Source organism: Mustela nigripes, chromosome 9 (genome assembly GCF_022355385.1).
Source record: "Mustela nigripes isolate SB6536 chromosome 9, MUSNIG.SB6536, whole genome shotgun sequence".
Classification (NCBI taxonomy): Eukaryota; Metazoa; Chordata; class Mammalia; order Carnivora; family Mustelidae; genus Mustela; species Mustela nigripes.
The window spans coordinates 5299372-5314304 of NC_081565.1; the positions used below are offsets into that span (position 1 = coordinate 5299372).

The following is a 14933-nucleotide window of genomic DNA, read 5'->3' on the forward strand; positions in this document are numbered from 1 at the left end:
GGGGCGCGGAGTGGCAGCCGCCTGTCCCGGGCCTGTAGGGTTCATAAGCCCTGACCAGAGCGACAAGTCGGGACCTTCTTTTCTACCGAGGTCAGGGCTGGCTTGTGTGTTCCCTGCTTGGACCCCCTTCTGTCCTGTCTTCTGTTAGAACCGCAGGTGACAGCCAGCGGGCAGGACGCGCTGGTGACCGTGGTCATGGCAAAGTGTCTTCCCTGCTCATTGATTTACTGCAGTCTGAGGAGGGGCGTGCGGTGACAGGAGTCTGTGTGCGGCGGGGAAAGGAAGCGAGGTGGGAAGAACACACGGGGAGAAGCACCCCCTCCCGGTTCTGGTCCTCCCAGCAGGGCGGGAAGGGCCTCAGGACGATACTGGGCACAGAACACGGTGGCTGTGGAGGGTGTGGGCAAGCCGGTGGGTTCTTCCAAACAAGATTCCACTGACGGAAACCAGTTCTCACCGCCCCCTAGAGACAAACACGCTCAACACCACGAGACGGACGGGAACAGAGGCGAGAACCCAGGCCCTGTGTTTTCTTTCACTTTGCCCTACAGGCCTCTGCCTGCAGCGGACAGCGGAGCTGGGGCGCGGAACCGTGGCACAGGGGTCACTTCCCGTCAGGCAGGAGGCCATGTCCCCTACCCACACCCCCCAGTCTAGGGCTTTCCCACAGAGTCCCTGTCCCGGACAATGGGGCACATGGTTAGTCTGCCCGGGGCCACTCCTGTCTTGCGGGCCCTTTTCCATCAGAACAGGAAACACAAACAGGCTTGGGAGCAAGTGAGTGCGGTGAGACGCTCGGGGACTCTGGTGGGGAGGAAGGGTGCAGGCGTTTACGGTGAAATTCTTTCTAATATTCTGCATGTTTGAGACATTTTCTTAAAAAGGGGGGAGGCAGAAAAAAAACGCAACCATACAAAGTCAGAGCTCACGGTTACTCTGGAAATCGAACCCAAACCTTCCATTTCTTAGACACCAACTGGAGGCCAGAGGAAGGGAAGGTGTGCACGGCCACACACGGCATCGGCCTCCGGACTCCAGACCCCCCGGGGAGCTGGTGCAGCTGGGGCCCGGAGCAGGCACCGGGCCGGGCTTCCTCACAGCCGCGCTCTGCTCAAGGGGGCAGCGGGAGGGGCCCAGAGCGCGGGCTCCGTCCCTTGTGAGCCGAGCAGCCACAAAGCGGTGTGGCGCTGCGAGGACCCGGGCAGCCGCACGGAAGGACGCCCTCGACGCAAGCAGCTGCCGCCTCAGGGGGACAGAAGAACGGAAGGTAAGCAGTTTGGTTTGGTTTGGTTCTGAAGGCTGCGTGCGATCCAACTCTAGAAGGATTCCTGAAGCTCGTGTGGGGGCCCGAGGGCAGGCCGAGGGGACTGGACGCCACAGGAACCTTCTCTAACGGTCAGCTGTTCTGCCAAGGTGTCCCTCCACTGAGCTAACTCTCCAGCTGTGTGCTTTCTGAGAAGTTCAGGAGACAGAAAGACCATCCCTTCTAAGGCAGTGCTGGAGAGAAAAGGGGGAGACGGTCACCAACAGGCCCGAGCCTGGGCGGGGGCCTGTCTGGGAGGGCAGTGAGGGGGGGGCTGCAGGCTGGGCCGGGTCCAGATGGGCATCTGTGGGCCCGAAGCGGACAGAGCCCCCAGCTCTGAAAAGAACAGAGGAGATGGGAGAGAAAGGCTGGAGAGGGGCCAGGAGAGAGCCGGCCTCCTCCCTTGCTCCGCTGGGGGCCCAGCACGGGGCTGCTGGTGGCTCCCGCTGCCCCAGGTGCTCCTGGCAGCTCTGGGGAGGGGCGTGCGGGCGTACTGGCCAAGAGACGCAACGAGAGCGTTCCAGACACGTCGGCCGCCCAGCCCTCCCGTGTGGCGTGCACAGTCCCACCTCCTCCCGGGTCACTTACTTGGGACCTGCTGTGTGGGCTGCTGCCACGCCTGGTAGGTGCTGCCCCACCCCTGGGTCAGAAAGGCCGGAGGACCACTGCGGGGGGGAAAGAGTCACTCGTTCCACAGCAGGCCACACCCCCGTCTCCTCAACTGGGTCCGCCTCCCGCCAGGCCATCCGTGATCTGAGGCTTCACGGCTCCCCCCCACCCCCACCCCTGGGTAGTGGCCATGTGGCAGCCCTGGTCCCGAGAGTCCCGAGAGAAGCACACAGAGGGAGCGAGAGGTCGCCTACCTCACAGGGGTACTGTGGGGGTTTCCGTTCACTTTAGCAGCAATGCTCGGGAAGCAGCCCGAGCTCCTTGGGGGAAACGTGCTGAAAGCAAGTGAAGAACACATGACCACGGCGGCCGCGGACTGCGGCGGTCGGGGGGCAGCCACTCGGGGATGCCGGCGCTGACAAGGCCCTCCACCCTGCGGGAAGGCCCCCACCCCTGGGGCCGGCCAGTGGGCTATGAACAGGCTAGAGGGGCCGGCCGAGAGAGGCAGAGGGAAAAGTCTTGCTCACACCCAGGCTCTTGCTGGCCCTCCCCAGAAGTAGCTGGAGAGGACCTCCTGGGACGGAGGAGTGAGCTCTTCCCGCCGAGACCGACGTGCGAGACTTACTTCTGATGAGGCGCGGCAGGCGGCGGGCTGAAAGGGCTCTGTCCAAAGGCTCCCGGCGCTCCGAGACTCGTCCCCTGTCATGGGCACACAAGGAGCTCTCACTTCCTGTCGGCTGCACCTCTGCCTTCTGCCCAGGCCCCTCCCACCCCCAGCAAACCACAGCTTTCGGGGACACAGAGTCAAGTGACATCCAGATACCCTCTGACACTCGCTAGCCTCGCTTCCCCACAGGGGCTTCACTTGCAGAAATGGCTTCTGCCCCCTCGAATGACCAAAACCACCACACAGCCCATACGAGCGCCGTCACAGGTGCCCTAACGCGTCACCCTGGGGGTAGGGACCAACCTGCTTGACTCTCCCGTCAATTTAGGCTGGCCCATGGCTCTTTCTGCCATTCTACGTCCCCTTTGAGGTGAGCAGTGGCCAATCTGTCCTCCATCAACACTCCCTTTCTTTATCTGCTTTGAGGTGCCTGAAACTAAAGCCAGAGTCAATGAAAGCCGCCTGCAGGGCTGGCCACCAGGGCCGCGCCCGCGGGAGTCCAGGGGCGGTGCTGGGGGAAGGCTGCCGCCCCAGCTGCTCATCTAAGCCTGCAGGGGACCCGGCTCTGGGCCTGAGCTGCTGCACTGCGGGGCCTCAGGGGCCTCGGTGAGTTCTGCCAGGGGGCTTCCTCCAGCGCGCCCGGGGCCTGGCCCTGGCATCCCTGGGCCCCAACCTTCCCCCTTGGCAACGTGGGAGGGGCTGCCCTCACGTGACATGCGGACTAGAAGGCACAGGAGGTACCAGGTTCTGGGGAGGAGCAGGTGCCTTGGACGTCCAAAAGAAAAGCCAGCTATCATTAAGCCGGGCAGAGGAAGGACCTTGTACGTACGCCAACTTTCTCATCTATGAGATGTCTGGCCACCTCGATCTGCTGAGGGATGCCCCTGATGGTGAACATCCGCAGGTTGGGGTCAGTGCTGGGAGGGGGGTTCCGCTGGAGCTCCACGTGCGCTCCTGACTGCTGATTTATGCTTTTGATGTTCTCGCCCCCTGCAGGCAGGTGGACACAAGACACAAGGGTAAGTGGCAGTTGGGGCAGACCCAGAGGCCCGGTGGTCCTCTGCCGCTTAGGGGAGGAAAAGGTGTCCTCCGTACCCCGGCCCTCACCCGAGAGCAGACAAGTACCTTCAACTGACTCCGAAACCCCCCGTTCTGACAAACACCAGAGCTCTCTCATTTGCAAAACCAGACTGAAGAGCGAGGAAGCTGGTTCTTCTCCCTGAGCCAGACTGAGGCCAGACACCGCACGGCACCCACGCCAGGGCCTGGAGCCCAAGGGTGTGCACGCTGGAGCCGGGCTCTTGGAGGCTCACTGCAAGCCCGCCTCTGCCAGGGGAACACACTCTGTCCTCAGCCCTGTGGGCTATGGCCCGGCGGCTCCCTCCCTGCCACAAGCGCAAACAGACGAGCCACGGGCTCCAACAATGGCCAGAGCCCACAGGCCTTCCACGGCCCTTCTGAAGTCCCTGCCTCCGCTGGGGGGTGGGGCGGGGGAGGTCTAGACAGAGAGGCAGCCGAGGATGGGGGTCACAGAGGCCTGGGTGGAGCGGGGTAATGAAAATTTAGTTGGACCTTTTGAAAAACCTTTGAGAGTTCCAGTCTCTTAATGAGATTTGCGTAACAAAAGGTCCAGCAGTGTCACAATGGTTTGATTCTTCTTTTGAAATTTCACAGAATTTACAGATCGGTTCTGCTCAACTGAGGTGGTGGTGGTGGTGGGGGGGGGCAGAATACAAGGAAAACCTGGGAGCACAGAGTCTTGCAACATCAGAAAAAGACAGTCTGGAAAATATGGTACAGGCGACTAGAGAAGCAAAGACTCCAGGCCAGTCTCTGTATCACTCGACCCCGCCCAGAGTCAAAACCAACCTCAAATGACACTTGCCATTTCTGGGTACCACGTGCACAGTCCTTCCAGCCGCTGCTGGGGCACCCATCACGCCCATCGAGCAAGTAGACAAGGAGGATCCCAAGAGCAGGCCTGGCCCGTGTTGTGTCTCATCTCACCCTCTTGGGATACTACAGGCCCAGAAAGCACAATCGGAGCCGGGGTCCTGTGGGCCTTCCCGAAGGTGGACACTGCAGGGAAGAAGCCCGGAGGAACCAGGAAGCTGCTGGCCTTCGGGGAAAGCTTTGTTCAAACTGGCACGTGCAGCATGGCAGTTTAGCGGAGGATGGGTTTCAATTTAAAAGCAAATTAAAAACAACAACGCGTCAGACCTTCCTTCAAGTTCTGCTACGGTTCAAGAGCATCCCTGCGTCATCCACCTCCAGCACAGAGCACTGGCCAATGCGGAAAGTCACAGACAAGCCTTTCAGCTGCTCGGTGGCCTTTGGGTCAGAGCGAGCCTCTCCCAGCCCTACAACTACCACCCTCTGCTCCCGCATCACGATTTCATCCTCTTGGCACCATGAAATGTGAGTAGCTTTGCTCCTAGGCAAAGTGTTTCTGGGGCTTAAGGAAGGGCAAGAAGAAGGAACTGGAAGCCTTCCTAGCGCACACCCAGTGCCTGCCGGAATCCTCCAGCCTCTCCGGGCCCCGTGGGGTTCCAGAGGCAAGAACACAAAAGGGCGCATGTGTGAGGCCGAGCGCCCTCGGCCCCGACGACAAGCCCGGCTCCCGTGGGCACTTGGAGAAGCCGCGCAGGCCTGAGGCCCGAGAGCGGGGCAGCATAATAACCGGGGGAAGAGGCAGCACAAAAACTGCGCAGGGCCGGAAGGAGTTCATTTAAGTTCATCTTCCTTCAAAATGAGGTCACCAGCTTGGCACATGGTGGCTGTCTAGAGGCTCATTCAGCAGCCTGTCCATTCTTCCACCTGATGGGGGGCAGAAGCGACCCACCAGCGGCCCCCCAGCTGGACGTGAAATCGTAAAGCAATTAATCAAACCTGCTAAAAGGCCTGGCTGACAAGAGCAGGGCTGGTCGCTCTATCTGTCGCCGCTGCTGTATTTATCATGGAAATCCAGCAGGGGCCCCGGGGAGGCGCAGCGTCTGTCCACGGACTAGAGCTGGGGAGGGGGGAGCACAGGCTGCCTGCCTGCCTGCGGCTCCCTCTCCTGTCTCCCTCACCACGCACCTTCCTTAAGTGGGTGTACCCCCCCCCACGCCCAGCCCCTGTGTGTGTGGCTGGGGGGCGGTGGAGAAAGACCCTGGCTGACCAACTTCGGGCCTCCGAGGCCGCAGTCGAAACGCCAGGTCACACACAGATCAGTCACTGCTCGGCGCTGCCATCACTCTCCCGTGGGAGTCGATCAAGATGACTTTGTCGAGGACAAACCATAAGGGGCGTCCTGCCTACACCCTGATTTCCCCGACTACCAGGAACGGTCGCAAGGCCGCACTAGGCCACTGAGTCAACTCTCCTTGACAAAATGGTCCTCAGAAGGCACAGAAACCTAGCTCTGCTTCTCAACCCACAGGCACCAACTGGTCTGAATGTCCCGGCAGCCACGCTGATGGTCTGGGTGGCAGATCTGAGTCACCACAGCATCTGGGCAGCTGACAGCATTCCCTGAGCCCTGATCAGCATGTACACCCCGCCAGGAAATGAAAACAAACCCACATTGTTCCTACCGCCTCCGAGAGATGAATGATCTAGAAGACGACACGGAGACAGGAGATAGACGTTTCGAAGGAACACACCACACATGCCGCCCACAGCACAGCCAAACGCAGACTCCAAAAGGAGAATGAGAGGGGGCAGGAGGCCTCCTGTGCAGGCTAAGGCAGCCTCAGCTTTCCATCGAGTATGTTCCCAAACCCAAGCCACCGTCTGTGGGACATTAGCTCCCTCCCGTAGGTCGGAGAGGTCTGGTGGTGGCAGAAATGGGAGATACTCGGGGCGGGGGGAGGGGCGGCGGTGCGGGGAGTCAGGGGTGGGGAGGCCTGTATTTACTCCCTCCACGTGTTGTCAAACAAACATGCATGGAGGCAGGCACAAAGGCCTCAGCCTGTGTTGCTGGGGGTGGGGGGGCCCCCCGGAGAGCCCACAGGGAGGCCAGCCCGCTGCGGAGAAGGCTGCTCGGCAGCCCCGAAAGCTGCCTGCTCTCCCCCGGCTCCCAGTGACGGACGGCGAGGGGCTGCGTCAGCCGCTAACGAGGGTTCCCGACCTAATGTTCCCTACAAAGCCTAGAAACGACGAGTCAGTCAGTATTTATTTCCCTCCACAGAGTGTCTGTTACAGTAAATGTGCTCAAAAGATATGTGCTCATATGTGTCAATATGGACCAAATACCCAAACCCAGCCAGGACAAAAAGTGACACGCTTGTCAGAGGTCCATCTTCGCTTGAGCTGTTACCTTAACTGTTCCTCTGAGCTCCCAGGAGGCATCTTAATCGTTAATCAGCCGATGGACAAACACCCAGAGGCCCCCACACTGGGCAGGGTGCCTTTGCGGCAACCCACACAGCTTTACCGGGCGGGGGTGGGGAGGGGGGTTGTCTCACTTCTGGTCCGTTCGGACTCGATAACCGACAGTCCCCTCTGGCGGGAAGACCGTAGGGACCGGCAGGGTCCCTATGGAAGGCAGCTGGAGTTGCAGGCTGGGCACCTGCAGTTAGGTGCCACCAGTGGACCCAACTTCATGCTCTGGAGGTACCGCAGGGGCCCCGTCTGCATGGGGGGAGGGGGGAGGAAGGTAGGAAAGAGGGAGGGGGACCACGAAACCCCAGCAATGGCCCCTCACCTTTGCCTATGACGAGGCCGCACTTGTCCGCCGGGACCGTGTAGGTTATCTCCTGGATGCCACCAGGGGCTCCCACGCTCCAGTCGCCACGGCCACGGCCCCGTCCTCTGGCCACCGCAAGGCCTCCGAAGCCATCTCTCTCCTGGGAAGGAAGCAGAGCTCAAGTGATGATTTCTGCCACTGCCATGGGACCGCTCTTCAGCCCAGGCAGGAGGCGCAGTGACAGGATGTAATCAGTGCCACACGCTGGAACCTCAGCACTTCTCCCCGGGCCAGCCTCGGAGGCGCTCTTTCAAGCCAGGATTAGCACAAACCCCAGGTGCAGTCAGGGAGGACAGGTGCAGACCAACCCGTGCTCATACCAGCGGCCCCGCCGACCCAACCGAGACAGGCAGTCGGCACAAACTCCTGTTTCTGGAGGCCCGGGCCCTACTGTCCAGGCATCGGGCATCGCTTTTCTCCTCCACGCTGATGCCCTTTCCCTGTGGCTAACACCCGCTGGGCCTACCAGACACCGTGCGTTACATGCGCACGAGCCTTGGGCATCTCAAAGGGCCACCCGACTTAGGCCTCCAGCCCTCCGGTCCCGACACCGCTGATGGCGGTCGGGGCACCTCGCAAGCCAACCAGCGGAAAAAATAAAAGGCTTTTCAAGAAAGTTGGTTGTCCCATTCTCCCCAAACTGGGGTGCAACAAACCAGGTGTGTGGGGCCAGCATTTGGGGGTGGAGCAGCCTGCGACACGCTCACACCGGGCCCCACGCAGAGAGCACAACCCCCGGCCGGCACCTAACAGAAGGTTCCCTTCATTCAGGGCCAGCAATCTCATCTCATCAGCAATCTCGTCTTTGTCCCGAGTCACCCTGGAGCAGCAGCATTTACGGTCTTTTTTAGATGCTGAGGGCAAACCTGGTCCAGCCCAGAGCCCCTTCGGAAGGGAGAAGCCGAGCCAATGCTTAACACAGCGGACAATGTTCGGCAAAGCCCACCTATGCTGATGGAGAGTAAATCGAGCACCTCCCCAGAATCTAAACCCGCAGAGAGGCTTGGAGGGCTTCTTACCCTGCACTCGGCTCTTCTGAGACACAAATCATGAGTAAACGAGGCAATTCTAGGGATTTAAGTAAAAATGCCTGCACACGTGCGTGCACACACTGCCGACCTCCCGGCCTGCGGCAGACTGTCGGAGGGGAGGCTGTCTCCCCTGCGCTCCCGCAGCTCTGGGTCTGTTGCTTCTTCCTGCTGCAGACGATGCTGGGCACACTCAGGCACTCTCTTCTGAACTTGTCGCATCCCGAGAACTTCCCAGGACTCTGGCTGCAGCCCAAGCCCCCTCTCTGGGATCTGCCGATTCGGGAAGTCCGTGGTGGGGGCTGTCACGCCATAAGTTCAACACGGTCACTCAGCAACTTGGGGGCTCGCATGGGTGGCACCGCACGCCCCACCCCCTGGTCTATGGCCACGGCTCGGCCCAGAGAGGTTCAGAGGCTTGTCCCGGCTCACACGGCTCACAGCAGACGGGTTACGGTTTCCAATCCCGTGCTGCTCCTTGGCCCCAGGTGTTTTTAAACCTTCCCTCAGTTCAGCACACCTGGGAGACCTGCCGACCCAGCGTGAGGCCCAGGGGTTCCCGGAGCACTGAACAGCAGGGGCGCCAGCAGAGATGCTAACAGCATCATAAGCTTGCTCTCGTGCCCCGAGATGCACACGGAATCCACTTCGTGAAGACGGCTTTAATTTAACTCTGGGGGAGGTGGGGCGCCTGGGTGGCTCAGTGGGTTAAAGCCTCTGCCTTCGGCTCGGGTCATGATCCCAGGGTTCTGGGATCGAGCCCCACATCGTACTCTCTGCTCGGCAGGGAGCCTGCTTCCTCTTCTCTCTCTGCCTGCCTCTCTCCCTACTTGTGATCTCTGTCAAATAAATAAATAAAATCTTAAAAAAAAAAAAAAAAAAAAGACTCTGGGGGAGGAACACCCCGGTGGCTCAGTAGGTTAAGCCTCTGCCTTCGGCTCAGATCATGGTCTCAGGGTCCTGGATGGAGCCCCAAATCAGGCTCTCTGCTCAGCTGGGAGTCTGCTTCCCCCGCTCTCTCTGTCTGTTGCTCTGCCTACTTCTGATCTCTGTCAAATAAATAAGATCTTAAGAAAAAAAAAAAAAGACTCTGGAGGAGCCTAAAGTGTTTTCTGAGATTAAGAGTTTGTTTATTTATTTATTTAGTAGACTCCATGCCCCGCATGGAGCCCAATTCGGGGTTTGAACTCCTGACCCTGAGACCAAGATCTGAGCTTCGATCCAGAGTTGAGCGCTGAGCTGACTGAGCTCCCCCAGAGCCCTGGAGTTGACTTAACGCAGTTCGCCGCTAAAGGCACTCGATGGTCTGACCCATGGTGACCCGCAATGCACTTCTAATAGTGTAGGGTCAGGAACTTCCTATGTCAAGAAAACACAGACCCTGGGATAACAGAGGGAGGAGAGCAAGAAGCTAGTGACAAAATACAGGAAGGCAGGAGACAGGCAGGTGTAGAGAAGCCGCTGGCCATGTCCCCAGAGGTGGGTGACTGAAAAGACCGCTGTGTTCCAGAAATGTGACTGGAGAGAGCTCTACGGCGCTGCCCCAAGACCCCTGGAGCACTTCCTGCCTTTGCCGGCGACGCAGTGGAACCCCAGAAAGCCAACCCACCTGGGCTGTAAGGATAAGCTCATTGATGACGTGTGCCGCGTGCTGACACCGATCTGGAGGTCCCATGACTTGCGCGGCTCTCTCTGGACTGATACCGTCGTCTGCAGGACAAAGCGAGAGGTGGCGTAAGGAAAAGCCCAACTTCAGCTGGAAACAAAGGTCACCTGACCTGCAATCAGTATTCCCACCAGAGGCCTAGAGAAGCACATGCGGCTCCATCTTTTTGCATGGCCCATGCCAACACCTGCTTCTTAGGTAATTACAGGCATTAAAAAAAGTTATCATTACAGAAACACTAAACAATAAAGCAAAAGAAGGCAGACATGAGCTATGGCCGTGTTGCCAAAAATGAACCTATCACACAGTTTTTCCAACTTCAGAGGAATGAGGAAAATTAAGACAATGTCAAAAATTTTGCTCATGAAGCTAAATCTACAAAATTTAAAGAACTGTCCTTTATGCTAAGACGTTAGTCCTTTTTTAAAATGGTTTTATCTTTAAATAATGAAGTCAGAATAACAGGTTTTTTTTTTTTTTTTTTTTGAGTCTTTACTGAACAAAATTAAAAGCTGGAAATGCCATGAGGGCCCAGAGGAGAAAGCTAGATTGGTAATTTGGTGATAGTACTGGTGGGAGGGGGAGCGGGGGACACACACATGAGCTAGTTACAGAGTCCTTGTGTTGCTTTATGATTCTTCAGAGCACTAAGGAGTTTTGACAGTCATCGAAACCAACCTGGCTTGAACTGAATCCTCACCCCGGCATCATTCTGAATCTTTTTGATCATTTCCCCATTTCTTCCTATTACAATCCCAACAGCAAACCTGGGTACAGACACCTGAGCACAGGGAAACAAAACCTGATCAGAGCTGTCTGCAAATCTGTTATTTCTTAGAGGATACATTAAAAAAGACAAACTCAAAACACAGACTTTTCATTGCAAGTGCCTTCCTGGAAATACGATACAGCATATTTTCCCCTCTCTCCCCTCTTTGGAAAACTATCGTGATTGAGGATTGCATTCCTACCTATTAAATATATCTAACGCATCTCAGATTTGATCACGATAGCCATAAAATGAGGAATAATAAACTTTTTGCAGAAAAGGTTGAAAGTGGCAAACTTATTTCCCAATTCCACGAACTTAGCATAAATATACTATGGACACTGATTATACTGGTGGTCCCTGAAAGTGTATTTTTATCCCCCCTTCATTCTTCTATTGTGCTAAAATATACAGAACATAATCTTCATCATTTTAACCACCTGTAAGAATACGGTTCAGTGGCATGAAATATACTCACAACGTTGTGTAACCACCACTGGTCTCTATACCCCCAAAACCTTTTCTTCACCACCCCACCACCCCCCAAAATTCTGTAGCCATTAAAGAGAGACTCTTTCCATCAGCCCTGGTCACCTCTGCGCAACGTTCTGTCTCGAAGAACTTGCCCGTTCTGGGCACCAGTGGGGGTGGAGTCCCCCGTACCCGGCTAACTTTACTAAGCACGATATTCACAAGCCCCATCCAAGGTGAAGCGTCACCGCGGCGCTCCACTGTAAGGGAAAGCTTTCTGGAGCACCTGGGGGGGTTCATCGGGTTAAGTGTCCAACTCTCAGGTTGTGAGATCGAGCCCTGCGTTGGGCTCTGTGCTCAGCAGGGAACCTGCTTGAGATTCTCTCCCTCTGCCCCTGCCTGGCCCTGCACACATATTCTCTCTCTCATAAATGAATCTTTAAAAGTTTTTTAAGAAATAAAGGAAAGATTTTCATCCCATTCCACCTCATTAGTAAGTTGGGCTTCCGGGTCTGCTACGCGCACAATGCAGAGCACCGAGAAAGCCTCGCCTCTGGTCTTGACCTGGGCAGCAGGAACAGCCTTGAGGCAAAGCTCAAAACCAGGATGATGGCCTCGTTCCCTGAAAGGCGTGCAGCTGGCTCCCTTCCCTCCCCTTCTCTCTGGCTGTGGACTCTCTCTAGGTCCTTCCTCACACCCACCCTGGCTTTGAAGATGAACCAAAGCCCACTCAGTCAAGGTTAAAGAGCTAACCAAAGTGCGGCCTGTCTGCCCGGGAACTACTCTGCAGGACAGGCATACCTCTATGCTGCCTCCTCCGGCGCGGGCACCGAAGTCCCCTCGGACACCTCGGAAGTCAGCCTGGTCCTTTTCTCGGATGATCTCCAATACCATTTCTCTTGCTTGCTGTGTAAACACAGAGGACAGGCATTATGGAAATCAAACTCCTAAGAAAAGCCATGACACCGGGTGAAATTTCCACACCACAGCCTGTTACGTCAGACTCGCAGACCCAGAAGGCACTTAGCTGGGGCCCAGCTCACTTCCTGCGTTCCAACACGGGACACGGGTGGGCTGCTGGGGAGGGTCACAGAGATCGAGTCCTAGGTGACATGTTCTTTACATTGCCCAAGGCATCCACACAGGCCCGGCCGGCTTTAAACCAGTCAGATCGGCACACGTGCGGTGGGTCAGAGCCTGAGGACTGTGGCCTGAGGCATCTGGCACACCGTTTATTTCTCAGAGCTCTGTGGACAGGTTCGCCCCACAGAAGCCCCGGGGAAGTAAAGGGAAAATGCCAGCCCAGGGGGTCTGAAAATATCTTCCAGCTCCCAGAGAGCAAATACCCCGATTACCAGCTGGCAAAGCCTACCTCCAGGGCCTGACGCTCTCGGAGGCACACTCAGCGTCCTCTGCCCCCAAACGCACCTGTCGCCCCCCCTCCCCACACCGTTCCTGGCTGCACAGGAATCTGCACCGAACGTTAGGTGTACGTAAGAACTCAAGGTCACGGGCACCCAGACTGCGTCTTGGTTCTGGAAAAAACAAACCAAACCAAAAAAACTCCAAAGCAGCAAATGAAGTCTTCAGACATTTGGAGAAAGTGGAGTAGGACTGACTGTAAGAGAATGTTAGGGGACTTGCTATCATTTACTTAGTCCTGGTTCTAGAAATTAGTTCTCATTCTTAGGAGACACATACAAGATCCAGGGGCAGACAGTCACAACGCCTGCCACTTACTTAGAAATGGTTATGGTCGAGCAGAAATAAGTGCCACAAGTGTGGCAAAATGACGGGGTGAGTTTACACACATATATGTTCCCTGCTCTACCCTTTCAACTTGTCTGTATGTTTCAAGTTTTTCATGATAAAAAGTTGAGGAGAGAAAACAAATGACCAACAATTTATCCTCAACACAGCGAACGGCTTCTGCCAAATAAAAAATGTGGAATACACGTAGTTTTAAAATAAAAAAAAAAAAAACAAACTAAAAACCTTTGGTTGTCAAGATTTTCCTGCAAAGCACTGGAACATCAAGGAAATACACTCTTCGCTCTAGTGTTCCTTTCATAAAAGAACCAAGGTTCCACTACGGAAGGTAAGCAGGGAGCCCACCTGTACACACTCAGGGAGGTTAGAAGCCCTGGGGGGGCAAGGCACCTGGGGGATCCTGGCCTGCTGGAGGGGAGTAAAGGGTGCACCCCTGCCTGGAGCTCAAGGAAAGAGGCTGGTTTCACCACTGGCCCTCAATCCTGCTTTAAAACCAGGATTTTACGTCTGTGCCTGGACCAGAAGAACTACTAGTGACACAAGCTTGAGTCAAGCCGGACGAGAGCATTAAGCACTGGGGGAAATAAACAGATGAAGGGGATTAGGAGGTATAAACTTGCATTTATACAAGAAGGAAGCCATGCAGCTGAGAAGTGCAGCACAGGGGATAGAATCACTAATACTTTAATAACTGCACAGTGACGGAGGGTAAGTGCGCTTATGGGGAGCCGCTCCGTAACAGAATTTCCCCGTGTGTTGAGTCACTATGTTGCACCCTTGAAATGGACATAATATCGTGTGTCGATTTCAATAAAAACGCACACAGACACCAATAAGCACCCACATGAATACATCCATTTGTAAATAAGGCATCGTGGGAGGGGAGGAATCGGGGGCATATTTTGCTGGAGACTGGTAACCTTGGCTGGCTCAAAGTCCCAGAGCTCCCACGGAGAAATAGCTGCGGCTGACTAGCTCACCGAGGTGCATCACCCTGGAGCTCTGCTAAATGCAGCAAAGGCACAGCACGCTGCAGCGGGCAGGAAAAGAACAGTCATAGTTCACGGGAACAGACACGTCCCACACCCGCAGCCCACGCGCATTCCTGCTGACAGCAGGAGTCGGAGGCTGGACCTGCCCCAGAAGGTCTAGGACGACGCCCCTCACTGCTTTCAGAAATGGGCTCTCCTCTGTGGCCGGGTGCTTGGGGCACAGGATGCTCGCTCCGAGGGCATACGTATGCCTGGGGGCTGCTCACCTCCCCCACCGGAGCTGGAGGTCTTGTAAGAGGGGCCAAGAGAGAAGCAGCGAGCAAGAGCCGAAGAGAGCCTGCAGCTGAGGTGCCCAGAGCCCAGACGGGAGACCACGTCTGATCAGGGCAACAAAACCATCTGCATTTATGGGAATGTCACATACGTGCGCCGGCCACAACCATCGCCGCCACCCTCACGTGGCTCTTAGGCGCTCAGAATCCGGCCGGTGTAAAAGAGGAACTCCATCCTCGTTGGCTCCGGATTCATTTAAGGAACACCTGGGGCTAGTGGCTTGGCTGAAAGCAAGACATCCCTACAGCCCTTCCATCACACCCGGGTTGGGACAACAGCTCCCCTTAAATAAAGGAACACCCAGTTTCACAACGTCCTGCGTGACACGCAAGCCCCCCCACCCCCATTGCGACCCCCCACGTAGGACCTGCTCCATCCGTGGTCCCTCCCCTACCTGTACTTTGAACGGGTCTCCCGTGATGCGGAGAGGCTTGTCTGCTCCTGTAGGCAACGGGCCATCCTGGATCATGACCATTTTCACACCTGTCCGCTCCTGTGGGGGCAGCACGCCAGGACGGCCGTGAGGAAGGGCACACGTGCGCGCCGCAAGCACGAGGCAGGGCCCTGTCCACCATCAGCCCCGTCCCTCCGACCAC

The 14933-nt window shown here is 56.5% G+C and overlaps 1 protein-coding gene across 4 annotated transcripts in view; it reads right to left on the minus strand.

The window, feature by feature from the left end:
- Nucleotides 1-14933, minus strand: part of FUBP3 (far upstream element binding protein 3) — a 50547-nt gene that overhangs the window by 4481 nt on the left and 31133 nt on the right. For 2 of the 4 annotated variants that reach the window (XM_059410533.1, XM_059410531.1), the window contains exons 8-16: nucleotides 14732-14830; nucleotides 12044-12148; nucleotides 10681-10783; nucleotides 9946-10046; nucleotides 7267-7408; nucleotides 3409-3569; nucleotides 2538-2611; nucleotides 2167-2247; nucleotides 1892-1968 (exon numbers count right to left, since the gene is read on the minus strand). In XM_059410533.1, coding sequence (XP_059266516.1) covers nucleotides 1892-1968; nucleotides 2167-2247; nucleotides 2538-2611; nucleotides 3409-3569; nucleotides 7267-7408; nucleotides 9946-10046; nucleotides 10681-10783; nucleotides 12044-12148; nucleotides 14732-14830 — 943 coding nt within the window. The remainder of the gene's footprint in view (nucleotides 1-1891; nucleotides 1969-2166; nucleotides 2248-2537; nucleotides 2612-3408; nucleotides 3570-7266; nucleotides 7409-9945; nucleotides 10047-10680; nucleotides 10784-12043; nucleotides 12149-14731; nucleotides 14831-14933) is intronic. The other 2 variants (XM_059410532.1, XM_059410534.1) reach the window with 2 other exon arrangements.